This window comes from Diorhabda sublineata, chromosome 1 (assembly GCF_026230105.1).
Source record: "Diorhabda sublineata isolate icDioSubl1.1 chromosome 1, icDioSubl1.1, whole genome shotgun sequence".
NCBI lineage: Eukaryota > Metazoa > Arthropoda > Insecta > Coleoptera > Chrysomelidae > Diorhabda > Diorhabda sublineata.
In genome coordinates, this window is record NC_079474.1 from 16,250,071 (window position 1) to 16,264,240 (window position 14,170).

The 14,170-nt window shown below is 32.9% G+C and overlaps 1 protein-coding gene across 1 annotated transcript; it reads right to left on the bottom strand.

Moving 5' to 3' along the window:
- Positions 1-3,525: 3,525 nt before the first annotated feature.
- Positions 3,526-13,885, bottom strand: LOC130452480 (putative beta-carotene-binding protein). The gene is made up of 5 exons (XM_056791786.1): positions 13,704-13,885; positions 6,563-6,812; positions 5,463-5,596; positions 5,255-5,404; positions 3,526-3,778 (listed from the first exon to the last, which is right to left on the bottom strand). The coding sequence occupies exons 1-5, from the start codon at positions 13,768-13,770 to the stop codon at positions 3,621-3,623; spliced, it is 759 nt and encodes a 252-aa protein (XP_056647764.1). The 5' UTR covers positions 13,771-13,885; the 3' UTR covers positions 3,526-3,620.
- Positions 13,886-14,170: the final 285 nt, after the last annotated feature.

Here is a 14,170-nt window from a genome sequence, read left to right on the forward strand (position 1 = left end):
TTTCGAATGCCTCTCATTTGTTGATGTTTTTCACCTTAAGGGTCCAACCCTCCATCCCGCAAAGAAGCACTGACCAAACGTAGCACCGCACAAGTCTCAGTCTAAGATCAAGATCAAAGTTGGTACATGTAAATACATTTTTAAATTTTAAGAATGTACTACGAGCTTGTTCAATTCGGCATTTTATTTCACCGTCCGACGACCATTCTTCATAGAGCCATGTTCCTAGATATTTAAATTTTTCTACCCGTTCTATAGGTTTTCCATTATATGTTACTCTAGATTTTCTAAACGTATTCGCTTCCCTAGTGATAATCATGAATTTAGTTTTTTTGATGTTGATGTTTAATCCCATGTTTTGGCTATGTCCGCCTACTATATTAATTAGTTGTAATCAGCACTGTGTCATCGGCGTAACGTATGTTGTTGACCCAGACTCCATTGACTTTGATCCCAATGTTTCTATCTTCAAGTGACTCTCGAAAGATGGCTTCAGAGTATATATTAAACAAGAGCGGCGACAATATACAACCTTGACGTACTCCTCTGCGAATCCGTTAGATCATGATTTACTTTGACTTGCGCTTTTTGGTGCCAGTACAGATTTTCGATACAACGAATGTCCTTTTAGTCCAAATCCAATTTTTTAAGGAGCTGCATAAGTTTGTGATGTTGAACTTTATCGAAAGCTTTTTCGTAGTCTATGAAGCATAGACAAACATTTTTTCTTTGGTCATAGCAGTTCTGTACAAGGACCTGTGCTGCGACTATTGCCTCTCTTGTACCTAACCCCTGTCTATTTATAGTACATGAAAAATGTTTTGTTCAAATGATTATTAAATATTTAAATTCATTGATGGTGATGACTTTTTGAGGTAGTTGACGTAAAACGTCGAAAGATCCTGTTAAATATATTCGCGTACCTTAGGCAAAAAGCTGGGGACGGAACAATTATTTCCATATTGTACTATGAGGCATATTTTTTAAGTAACTACCGTTTTGGAATTAAAAAAAGAAGTGCAAAGATATCGCAATAATTTTATTTTTCAACGAAATCCTGTACCTTAATCTACTTTTCTACCTAATTTCCGTGAATATGCAGGCACTTGTCATAACGTGGCACCCTCCTCATAAAATTCTGCCGCCTGACCACTGTATCACAACTGTTTTGACTTCGTTATCGTCTTGAAGACGTTGACCTCGTTAGTGCAGGAACAAATAGTAGTCGCTGGGCGCCAGATCAGGGCTGTAGGGAGGATCATCTAGAGTTTCCCATTGAAAAGATTTGATGAGATCTTTGATCCGATTAGCCACATGTGGACGGGCATTGTCATGGAGCAAAACAATACCCTTACTCAACTTGCCACGTCTTTTGTTCTGGATTTCTCGACGCAGATTGTTCAATGTCTCACAATAAGACGCTGCATTGATTGTCTCATTACGACGTCGAAACTCTAGCAATACTCCTTTTCTGTCCCAAAAAACTGTGCACATTATTTTCCGGGCAGAAATTGTTTGCTTAAACTTCTCTTTTTTGGGTGATGATGAATGTCGCCACTCCATAGATTGTTGTTTCGATTCTGGTGTGACGTAGGTCACCCATGTTTCGTCACCAGTAACAATTTGGTCTAAAAAATCTTCACCTTTATTGTGGTACCGCTCAAGGAAAGTCAATGGACTGATTAAACGTTGGGTTTTGTGCAAATCCGTCAACATTTTTGGAACCCGACGTGAACACAATTTCCGGTATTTCAAGTTTTCGGTCACAATGAGATACAAAACACACATTTAGGAAAGTAGTCGCACAATGATGAAATTGTAAAGCGTCTGTTTCCTTACCATTTCATCACTCATAATGTTTTGCCCGTAAACTTCACTGATGTCACGATGAATATCGATCGGTTTTACGCCTTTAGCACTAAGAAATCGTGTAACAGCCCGTACTTCATAATCGGCGGGACTCACGATGGTCGCAGGCATCTTAAACACTCAGTAAACAGAGTACACAACGAAGAATCAAACCGTAATGGCGTCAGTGCGTAGACAAGAGTTGTAGGTAACCAGCGCGCATGTGCGGAACGCGACCTTGGGGTTGCGGCGGCGGAATCGCAAAACGGTACTTACTTAAAAAATATGCCTCGTATTTAGCGCATTGTACAAATGAGAGATGTTATAGATCATGCACTAAAACGAAAAGAAAGGCCGAAAACTGAAAATTTAGGGCTAAAACTAGTCGCGAATCAAAGCAAACTACATGAATATCCTTATTGTGATCATAAATGCTTAGAGAAATTCCACTTTGTTTTAATAGAAAGTGGTTTTAAACTTAAAAAAATACTCAACAGAAATATAGTATATTGAGAGGAAATTGCGTTCTTTGTCCAAGGATAAAACGGTTTTGTATCAAATGCGTTGCCTCAGCTAGAAACTTTTTCCAATCTTGTGATGATTACTATGAAGACATGAGCGCCGCAATTATTTGAAAAATGGTTCACCGATCAGCTCCTACCACATTCCACCAAATTCTCCTACTGTTACGTAAAACACATAAAATCAATCTTAATACCAGTTTTTAAAAGATGATATATCAATATTAAGAACATGCCAATGCACCAACTTTCATAATTACAATCTAAAACGTTTACCTTCGGTCTCTGAAAACGATATCTTGGTTATCGAAACGCTCATATCAGACAGTGTAATCGTGAGTGTTGGTGTAGTGCTGGAAATAAATAGTGTGTTCAGTATGAATATCACCAACGATTTCAGAAATTCCAGCTAAATACAAATATTCCTGAAAAGACTTTCAGATTATAGACGCGAGGTGTACAATTCGATAAATCGTTTGAATCAATTCTCCTCATGTTTATTAAATTCCAGTTGTATTGGTATGCATCGAGAAATAAATCCAATGACAACACTCTGTATATAAATAAAAGTAAAACCTGAAATTCTTGACATGTTGTTTTTGTAAGTTTTTCTAACCGAATTATATGCATATCTAGAAATTAATTAAATATTAATTTTATATACTATCCAAGCTAATAAAAATAGCTCACGTCGATGTGAGATATCGTATACAGAGGATAAATTATTATAGATTCGTTTCAATGAATTTTTGAGTACTTACCTTATTTATTAGAATCGAAATCGGGTAGTATCAAAATAAGAACGCAAAGGTACAATTTCAAACCGATGGAAATTCATTTATTGTGGTGACGTATGCTTCATTCTAAGAAGAAGTCTTGCGCCTAAATTGTCACAAATATTAAAACATCGCAATGTACAACGACAATTTTACCAGTGGCGTAGAATGTAGAAAGGAAATTACCCTTATCAGACTAATTTTTAACATGAAATTTCAGAACTGGGTGGTATTTTATTATTTTTGTCTTAAATTTTCACATAGGATCAGAATTTGTTTTGTACCACACATTAAACACACAATTATTCACAAAATGATATAAAGTAGAACTGCTCTTAGTTAGTTTTGAATTTTTTGGTAGGATTAAAATTATTCAAACATTATCATATCATCATTTTTATTTATTTACTCGTAATTAATAACATATAACATTTTTAAATTACACAAACAATGTTTCATTATGGATTTTGTGGTTCTATTTTGATTCAGGAAGCCATTCGGAAACGGAAAGTGTACTTATCCATTGGTTGAAAATGTTTTTCATAAAATCTTGTGCGTATTCCAATACAACTGGGGACATCATGTTAAAGGCATCTCTAGGATTTTCGTTAAAAACACTTTCAATGGATTTCACTAAAAAAAAAACAGTAAAAAAATATTTTCCAAGAAATTATCTAAAATTTAGTAAACAAAACCTATAAGATTAAATAGTTGGTGTCCTATCCTGAGGCATGTTTCGAGATTGTGAAAATAAGCCTCTGAAGACGGTAACTTGTTAATCGAAAAGTTCGTTGGACAAAGGAATTATGAGTATTGGAGTAGAGGTGTTATAAATAGATACGATAGATAAATAGATACACACCATACAAGGTGTGGATATTAAATAACAAAATCCAAGCTATAAAATATTTATACTCACTAGCAACTAAAATATGTATCATTCATACCCTCCATAAGTTAAATCTTGTTCCTTTTGAATTAGATCTCACGTAAATAAACAAGTAAAAACTTTATAACGCATTATCGTACAAAAAGACTTTTAATCGAACATTGAATTACTGAATTTTGTTAAAAACCACGCGGCAGACAATTTTGGAGAAGAATCCATGACTGGTTCTTACATGAGAATTTCTGCAGTGTAAACAATCGTACACCCTATTAAACTCGATTGATGCCTACCGTGTGGAGATACTTGGAATATTTGTCTGTAGGTTGTAGTGTTCGTAAAGACGTGTTTTGATAGCTAATTCCTTGCATTTCTCCAAAGAAAGAAGTCCCGGTGATCATAGCTCACATCTACCTTTCGAGTAGGTTCTGCAAAAACTGCTCTAGGTGGGATAATATTGGACAGCGTTTGCCGAGGTAAAACACAGTTAGGTTAGCGAACTTTCTTCTGTGCTCTAAGTTGTCTCAAGTTTCGGGTTAACTCCGGATTATCCTATAAGTCGAATTGTTATCTTCTGTAACGAGTCGAGTATCGTCAAGGTATACTTGGGAGTCGACATCCGAATCTGCTGGCAATACTCCAAAGATGGATTAGAAGCTGTTGTAGAGTATATAGGTTTTTGGTCTTAATGAGGGTTCCAAGTTTTTGTTAACCCATTGTTCCTAATCTCAACAACTAACAAAAAAATTTACGATGATAATGATGATGCTGCTTCCTTGTTTAGATGCTTCCAATAATGTCTAGGTGGTCTACGTGGGTACTTCACGTGGAAGGACGAACTAGACAGGAATCATCGTTTTAAAATTATTCAAGCTTCTCAAAAACTCGTGTAAGCGATAAACATTAACTACCATACAGTTCTTTCAATAAATTTCAATGTACACTTGCGATTGTTTCACTTTTTACGTGGAATTTCCTTGGTCTACTACAACAATTATAATTTTTTCGTCAAACAAAATAATTGCTATACTTATAAGTGTACAATGTCGTAAAATATTACATTCATATCATTATAAATTGCTGGAGTTTGTTATTTAATAAGCATACTTTGTATATCATCATAATTATTGGCCATAAAAATTATTTATTTTCTATTTATTCAATTGCCGAAGAGTTTCACTGTTTTCTCTTAAATATTTCTTTTAAAAATTTATTATATCTACCCATTTCTTCGGCATTCTTATTCGGTGTATCCAATTTGATGTTACCGTCACCTATGGATACTTTCGTAGCTATTTTAGAAATTTGGAAAAACTCTTTGCCATTTTTTTTCACTTTTTCGGCATTGCTTCTGAATAGCACCTGCACATCGGCTACAATAAATAATTTGATATGTACGGAAAATGAAATAACTTGTAAAAGAGCGCATACTTATATTTCCGTTGAAATGTAACGGAACGTTGATAGGATTACTGAATAACTTCCCAGCTACATTGAGCTTCGTATCGATTTCTAATCGAGGAAGAGTGGCACTAATTTCTATTGAATTAGCTTCAAGATCCGCTCTAAAACATACGTTTCAAATTATTTAAAAATATACCAAACGGTTAGTCACATAAATTAAAAGAATATTAGATCGTTAAGAAGTTTTAAGTCAGTAATATTGTATAGTAGTTTTATCTTGTTTCAAAGAGGTCAAAGTAAAAAATAACAAACGATTCTGCCGCTTTCAACGGTAAACTATGGTTAAAATAACTGATTTTACCTGTATTAGAATTACTTGAGAATAGATTATTGTAGTAGTAACTTTAACAAGCTTTACACAAAGTTTTGACTTACTGCTTCGATCCATTTAGAGCTGGAAGACTACCCAGTCCAGTGAAATATATATCAAATTGAGTTTCGCGCTGTTAAAGAATTTTTGACTAAAAAAGGATTAACACCAACAAAAACAGAATGGAAGCTGTTTACGGTGAATTGTATCCATCATTTTCAACAATTGAAAATTGGTCAAGTTTTTTATAGTTGAAACCACACTCCATTAAAACACCACGAAGTTTCCCCAAGCATTTATTATCATTATCACGTACGTAGTTTTCTTTAAATCATTGGCTTTTATAAAATTTATTAATTTACCAGTTTTTGATTAACTTTAACATGTATATATTTATGTAGAAACTTTCTAATGACTTTCGTTTCAAAATAATATTTTATTTTATGCAAATAATCATTTCTTACTAATACGAACTAGTTAAATTTAATATTTTTGTCTCGGGAATGGATATTTTAAAAATTTCTATATATTAAGTTGTGCGATCGGAGCTCTTCCATACTTTTTATAGTCGTTCAAGTAAAAAAGCACGAAGTATTTCTTCATTTAGAAGACACCTGGTACATTAAAATATAGAAGCATATTTCTAAAATAATTAAATTTGCGACGTATAGAGGATATTCATAACATAGGTAGTAATTGGTCAAAATTCATATTTTTTTGAATTATATGTATTATAAAAATCGTAAATTTGACTTACTTTACACTATGGAAAATTATATCTCCCAATCCTTTGACTACCCCATCTTTAAAGTCAACTTTGAACTGTCCCAATCCCATGACAGTTGCGTTTATCGAATAAAAAGGTACGACGTACGGATCAATCGATTCCACCCCTAATTCTGGAACACCCTTTACGTAATAAGGAGTAATTTTTTTGAATTCTTCCAATAAACATCTATTGTAATCCGGATCTGATTTCTTACATATAAAGGCTTTTAGATAATTCGCTAAAATGTCAAAAAGATAAATCAATAAGAAAATATAATGAGAACAAATTAACTAAATAGGCGGTGCTTCATCGTCAAAAGTTGAGGACGTCAGTTTGAAAATTAACATTAGAAGAAGTGAAAACGATTGTTCAATTGACTTTCTGTAAGTGACGTAGAAAAAACCACTTTTTTAATGGGATACTTTCATGAAAAACCAACAATTATTATGATAAATGATTATCATCATTAGTTGATTGCTTCAAAAAATTTAAACGAAAAATTACTACAAAAATATCGACAACTAAAGCCATAAAAAAAATCTGGAGTATTAGTTTGTTATTATTTTGATAGTATTGCGTTGAGCGTGGCCACAGAGCGGGGTTTTGTTTCCAACCTCTTGGTCTCTGGTCGTTGATGACCTAATCGTAAACCTAAACAAGGCAGGCTTGTACTAACGACATGTTGTGACCTGCGTCACAGGTTTTAGATACTCTGGAGCGGTGAAATGTCTATGGACTACTTCGAATACCAAACTGCTCTGAAGGAAACAAAATAAAAAAGCTACCCGCATTTTAGTCATTCAGAAGGAGCTTTGTTTATACATGGGATCTTCACCGAAGATCCTCCAATGGATATAGACTTCGATAATTAACTTCTTCTCAAGTATGGAGTAACTAAAAATTAGAGTACAACTTGAGAGAATCCAGAGCATCGCGTATTTGCAAGTGTGGATTTAAAAAACTGGGGTGAATACAAAAAAATAATCTAATTGGCATCTAAGACATATTTGTTATTTTTCACTTAGTTTAACCTTCCATTAGGCGCGCGGGTATTTCTAACGTATTTGGTCGCGTTGTATCTAGCAGATACATATATCAAATAAATTTTTTTTTGTTATTATTATTTTTAATATATTAATACAGCAAATTTTATATGAATACTTCTTTTCTCCACTTTTAATTTAACATTTTTGCAAGTAGAAAAAAATAATTATTTTATATATAAAATGTGTACAATTTTAATTAGGTTATCGCAAGAACTAGGTTTAAAGTTACATTATTTATTCAAAATATTTTACAAACTTATAAAATTAATCGGAGTAATCACCCTCTTCAATTTCTTTATTATAACATTTATTACAAATCATATTTGTATGGAGTTTTATACATAAATGAATTCCACATTTTTTACAACAATATGCAGACACTGACGTTTTCTTATTGGAGTTTACTCCTTAAGAATCGATTTGCATATATAAGGGGCCCGGTATGAGAAAAATGTGAGGAGTAAAATCTATCGATGAATGACCTCGTTACGTTTTTGGTGCGCGCCCTATGATGCGCAAATTTCTAATTTGTCAGTGTCATTGCTGTTTTTATTATAACTGTCAATAATTAATATTGTTATTGTCAAGTTTTAATTTTTATCATTGTGTTCCGCTAAAGTGAACTGAAAGTATTTTCAAATAACTATGGCAGAAAGAGGTGTAGGTGATATTGCCGGAACAATTAACAAACACGTGGTTGCAAGGTACGTTATAATTCATGTATTATATGTATGAGCGTGTGCAATTTGTATTTATTAAATATTTTAATAATTATCGATGTAGTTCATATAAATATATATTTGAAAACAACACATAAAATTAGAAAATCAACCCATTATGAATTATCGAGCGCATCCACATAAAATAGAAAATTTCTAACCTAACCAAAAATTAATTTTTTTGTCGATGTCTATAAATTCTTCCACGTTATTATGATTTATTTTGTAAATAATTTTTAAATATTAACAACTGTAGTCAATAATTCGATAATATTATCAGAAAAATCGACAATATTTTTTCATTATAATAATGTTTTTATATAATTTTCTTTCGAAAAGTTATTTTTTAGCTTATTTAAATAATTTTCATGTACTATTTATCATTGTATGTAAAAGATTTAGTGACATAATTATCTTTTTATAACCATTTTTGTTAATTATTAAGATAATATTATATTTTAAATAAAAAATTAATTATAATAATTTAAAAAAAATGTTTATAAAAACCTTTTTTTATCAATTTTCTTAAAGTCGGTTAAAATTTTTATAATTATGCATTATGCAATTTTTTTTATATTTTTTGACTAGGAAAAAATCTAAACCTTCAAAAACTCCAGCCGAGAGACAGCGAGCTTACAGATTAAAAAAAAAATTAATGAAGGAAGCCCAAAATATTCTGGCAATCAACCAACCCTCAGGGTCCGTCGCACCCGTGATTGCTGCACAGTTGCCACCATCAGGTCCTGATATAGGACCCAGAATCATAGAGCACGAAGCAGTCATCGAAACTGTACCATCGAGGCCATCAATAAAACGAAAACCTCAAAAAAGAGTCAACGTTTCGAGTAAAAGTATATTATTTTCATTAATTAACAAATTTACCCTTTTATACAGTATCAATCATTTTGACTCTTTTTGCTTCTGGTTAGACTATCGAACTTAAGGAGTAAACTCCAGTCGTGCGTCGGAGCTGACACACACAATTTTTTTTCTACATAGCATGGTTCGCATCGCTTTCTTTTACTTGGTCCAGGTGTTGCCCCTTGAACTTCTTGTTGTGCTTCCAAGGTTTTGTAATTTTTGAGCAAATCTTTGGTTTGTCGTGGAAGACTTTTTATTTGGGCCCTCACTTTTAGTTGTTCGTCTAGCAAGGCTAGTCCTAATTTTTTCAAATATTCTCTTCTTGTGACAAAAGTATTTTTGTTTTCAAGAAATATCACCCGCGAGTTGATTCCAGCTACGTTCAGTAAATGGTAAAAAATTACCATAGGCCATCTCTTAGTTGATCTAGCAACATTATAAGTAGCGCAAAGCTTGTTGACCACATCAACGCCGGATTTTGTGTTGTTATAAAATGATATTATTTCTGGCTTTTTTGAAGCATCTTCTTCCACTTCGTTCGACGCCACATGCAAACTGGAAATAAGGACTACGGTTTTTCCTTTTTTCGGGACATATGAAACTAACATTTCATTTTTTGTATATCCAAATAAACACTTAAAAACAATAAAATTTACGTTTGAATAATTACAAAACGTCAAAATGAACGAGAACTTATCCCAACTAAATCTGAATATAAACTGCCGCTTTTGGTCGCGTTGTATCTAGCAGATACAAATCCGTCGGTCGAACGGGCTTAGGGTGGCCAGGGGCTGTAAAAGTGAAATCAACCAATTGTACTTCTAGGAAAGGCTTCGAGATACATCTACCGAGAACTACTGCAAATCTCCATTTTCTAGAGCTATTACATAAATAAATATTTAGCAAAAAGTTAGCCATGTATCTCATAGATACACGCGCGACTAATGAAAAGTTAATTGCCTGTATTTTCGTTAAAATATGAGGAGTATCTCAGTTTAAAATAGCATTCACCGTATGTAAATTAACGTCGAGATTTTAATGGATTCTATTGTTATTCTAGGTATGTTTTGATAAATAATAGACAAATGAGGAAGTTAATATTATTAATATTCAACAAGTGTCCTTCGCAAAACAGGTTATTACGACAACTTCGTTATGATTTATTGATTTTAAACATTAAATTGGCCGAGTTTTTATATAAATAATTGGTAATTGTATCATATACTGTTCTAAGAAAAATCATATATTTTTTTACAAATTAATACACAGTGGGGAAACCAGTTACGAAATAATATTTGACACCTTATTTTAGAAAATAATAGTCAATAACTAAACAAAATCGGTGAATAAAGTGGATTTTTATTTGCGGTTATTTATGTGTTTTAATTTCTGTTGTTCGTTGCTTTTTTTAATGGAAAAATATTTTAATGTTACGACTTAAATTACAGACTTAAATTTTTATTTTAGAATCATATAACATCCCTTCACTTTTCGGCAATTATAATCCGTGACGTGACTGCTTTGATTGTCACTTTCATTCGGTAATTTTACGAGGAAGTCAAGTGATAAAGGAAAGTTCCACTCCCGCAATTATACTTGATGTGATACAAATTGCATTCAACACTAATAATACGACAAACTTCCCAACATGTCAACATATGAACGAATAAAAAATGACTTTAATTTTAGTAATTATAAAATAACAATAGATATCAAACAGCTTCAGAACGGATTTCACGACTCCCTAAAATAAAAACTTGCATCAAAATCCCATTGATATTAAAGTGATTAACTAAAAAAGACGGATACTACCAGTGTGAAAAGTCTGTTGTTGTTAAAAATTTCTAGAAATGATTTTTAGAAATATTGAAATGAATTTATCGTTATCGCGTTTTGGCTATAAATTTTTCTACTTTTTAACAAGTTAAATCTCTAGCTAAAAACACTAAAAATCGGATTGAGAGGGCTCCTTTGGAATAGCTCTTAAAACTTTGCCTCACTGAATTTACAATAGACATTGTAAATACTTGAATCAGAAAAGCGGTGTTAAATTAAGTTTTTTTTACATAAATTTTAATGTTTTTTAGTAGAATATTTCGTACATTTTCTTTCTGGGATGTCCCCGTTCCTCATATTCCTATAAAAAGTTTGATTGTCCCTCAGGTAATTAAAGTTTTGACCACCCTTCTACAGGGTGTCCAGAAAGGGTATCGGGTTTTTGTAAGTTCAAGTAAACAAAAAATATTTATAAGCAATAAAAACTTTTATTGTTTTTTGATACCATATGAATTGGAAAATTATTTGAAAAAGATTATGGTATCCAAATGATGACCGTTACTCTTATAAACGGAAACGAAGATTGGCGATAACACGTCGATACAAAGCTCTTGATATTGCTGCCATTTCTGACCTGATGTTAGGTTAGGTTAGGGTTAGGTTCGTTGGATTATTTAGAAGAACCTTACTTTTGAGGTATCCCCATACAAAATAATCAAGCGGGCTAAGGTCGGGGCTTCTGAGAAGTCAGTTGATGTTACCCCTTCGCGAAATGACTTTATTAGGGAATAATTCATTCACAACTTCCATCGAGGCATTCGAGGTATGGCAAGTGGCCCCATCTTGCTGGAACCACTTCTTGAGTTGAAACCTGCAGCTCTGGGACCAAAAAATTTCGCAACATATCGCAGTAACGGCCTCTATTCACATTGATTGCTCGGCCTCGTTGATCTTCATGAGAATAAGGACCAATAATTCCTTTAGCAGACATAGCGGCCCAAACAACGACCTTTGAGCTGTGCAGGGGTCGTTCATACTTTCGTCTCGGATTCTCGACTGCCCAGTACCGACAATTCTGCTTATTAACATGACCATTCAGGTGAAAATTTGCTTCGTCGCTGAACAGTATGATATCAAAGTTGTTAAATCGCTGCATCATTTCGTTCGCACAATTCAGTCGATTAGCATAGTCCGTATCCTTCAATTCTTGAACCAATTGAATTTTATAGGCTTTTAAATGCAAATCTTCCTTTAAAATCGAATATAAGGACGATTTCTTGATGTTTAACGCTTGGCTTCGCTTTCGGATGGATAAAGATGGATTTCGACGAACCGACGCTTCAACTTCTTCAATTGTTTCTTCATCGCGAACTGAACGATGGCGACCAGAGTTATGAATTTTGACTGTCGCACCTGTATTCTCGAACATCCTGATCCATTTCTTAATGCTATCGTCACTTGGCGTGTACGATATTCCGCACGATACAGACATTGAGCAGTCACTATTGAATCACCGTTACGATAATACGCTCGTACGCAAAATGCGCGATGCGTCCCCGAGTACTGTTCCATCGTGACTAAAACTCCACAAAATGGCGGACGCCACGAACCCCTCCCCGCTCCCTTTCGTCGCCTCGTTCCGAATGTCGCGGGAAAACAAATACTCGATACTCTTTTTAGACACCTTGTATATCAAATATGATTCGGCGAAATTATAGAATCGCTCTGTATCTAAAATCTATCTACACTGTATATACAGGGGTCCTAAACGTAACTGCGAAGATAATAACATGTAAAAAAAGCGGCTAAACACCTCAAATTGAATAAGTACACAAAGGGCTTACAATCATCCATTTATAAAATTTGAATTACAAAAAGGATCTTCACAATCGTCTATTAACCAGCCTGGTTTATTGACTGAGAGACGGAAATGTCCTTGTACCATTAAACGGAAGATTATTTTCCGCAATACATATGATAATTTAAATTATTTACTTATTTCCGAATATAAATTTATTGAATCAAACATTACATTGAATTATATAAAAATATATATAGACGATTATAAAGAACATGCAATTTTTGTTTAACAGTTTGACTGTGTATCGAGATTTTCACCAAGATAAATGTGTCGGAATTCAATTCAGAAATAAAAAATACAGAAATTACAGAAAAGTAGCAATTGCATTCTCAATGTTTTCAAGCTCCAAAATGTTGGGTCACTCAATACGAGGTTGAGATTTGCTAAAAAAATATTTCCGCCCGAAACCTTGAAAATGCAAATAACTCCAATTTCAATATTTTTTCCAGCTTTTCAATTTATCTGGAAACGATTAAATTTATACATTTGTCTTTTAAAGAATTTCGATTTATCTGACGATTGATCGATTCAAAGAACATTCAAATTGATTTAGGAGTTTGACTGGTCACGCTTTCTCGCTAAATAACTTTTTTGGGCCAAAACTAAAAGCAAGCAATGAATACAATTTTTTTTCTTTGAAACTTGACGCTCAAACTAAAAAAAAACCTAAAATACTAACTCATTAATTGTTTAAATTTGTTTCAATATATGTTACAAATCGTCTCCATTATTTTCAATTAGATTTCAATCAAAATAGTTCTGATTATATAAAATACCCCTTATTACGTTATTTTTGTAATGTGTTTTAGTAACTTTATAATTTTCCAAAATATACAAGGATGGATATATTAGCAAAATACACTTACGATATTGATATTTCGCTCCGCACACCAATTGACAAATAAACGCTACGAAAAAAATTAAAATTTTCATTTTGTTGCCGACGCCAAAAATTTAAAATTTGACACTACCCGATACTAGTATAGGCAAGTTTACAATCTTTCTTTTTATTGATTCATGTGGTTCTCCTGTTTATATAAATTCATCTAATTTGTTGGTGGAGTTTGAAATAATTACCATATTTTAAAGGTTAACCGGTTTCCGGTACCTAAAGCAATTTAATTTTCTGAACCTCAAGTGCAAGTCATAACTACAAGGCAAGCTAAATTATACCGAAATATCGGGAATATCATGCAAATTTAATAACAAAAATAGTTTTCATTAAATCAAATTAAAACACTTGAATACGTTAATTTTTACTAATATAATATTAATCTGTTGTGATTATCGGGATTTCTACTGAAAATGTTTACTGTATATTTGAAATAACTGA

Excerpts from the sequence above, each read along its gene's own strand:
- LOC130452480 (XM_056791786.1), bottom strand. The coding sequence starts at position 13,770 with ATGAAAATTTTAATTTTTTTCGTAGCGTTTATTTGTCAATTGGTGTGC. Across the intron at positions 6,813-13,703 it reads CGGAGCGAAATATCAATATC|CGAATTATCTAAAAGCCTTT; the intron begins GTAAGTGTATTT and ends TTGACATTTTAG. Across the intron at positions 5,405-5,462 it reads ACATTTCAACGGAAATATAA|CCGATGTGCAGGTGCTATTC; the intron begins GTATGCGCTCTT and ends TATTTATTGTAG.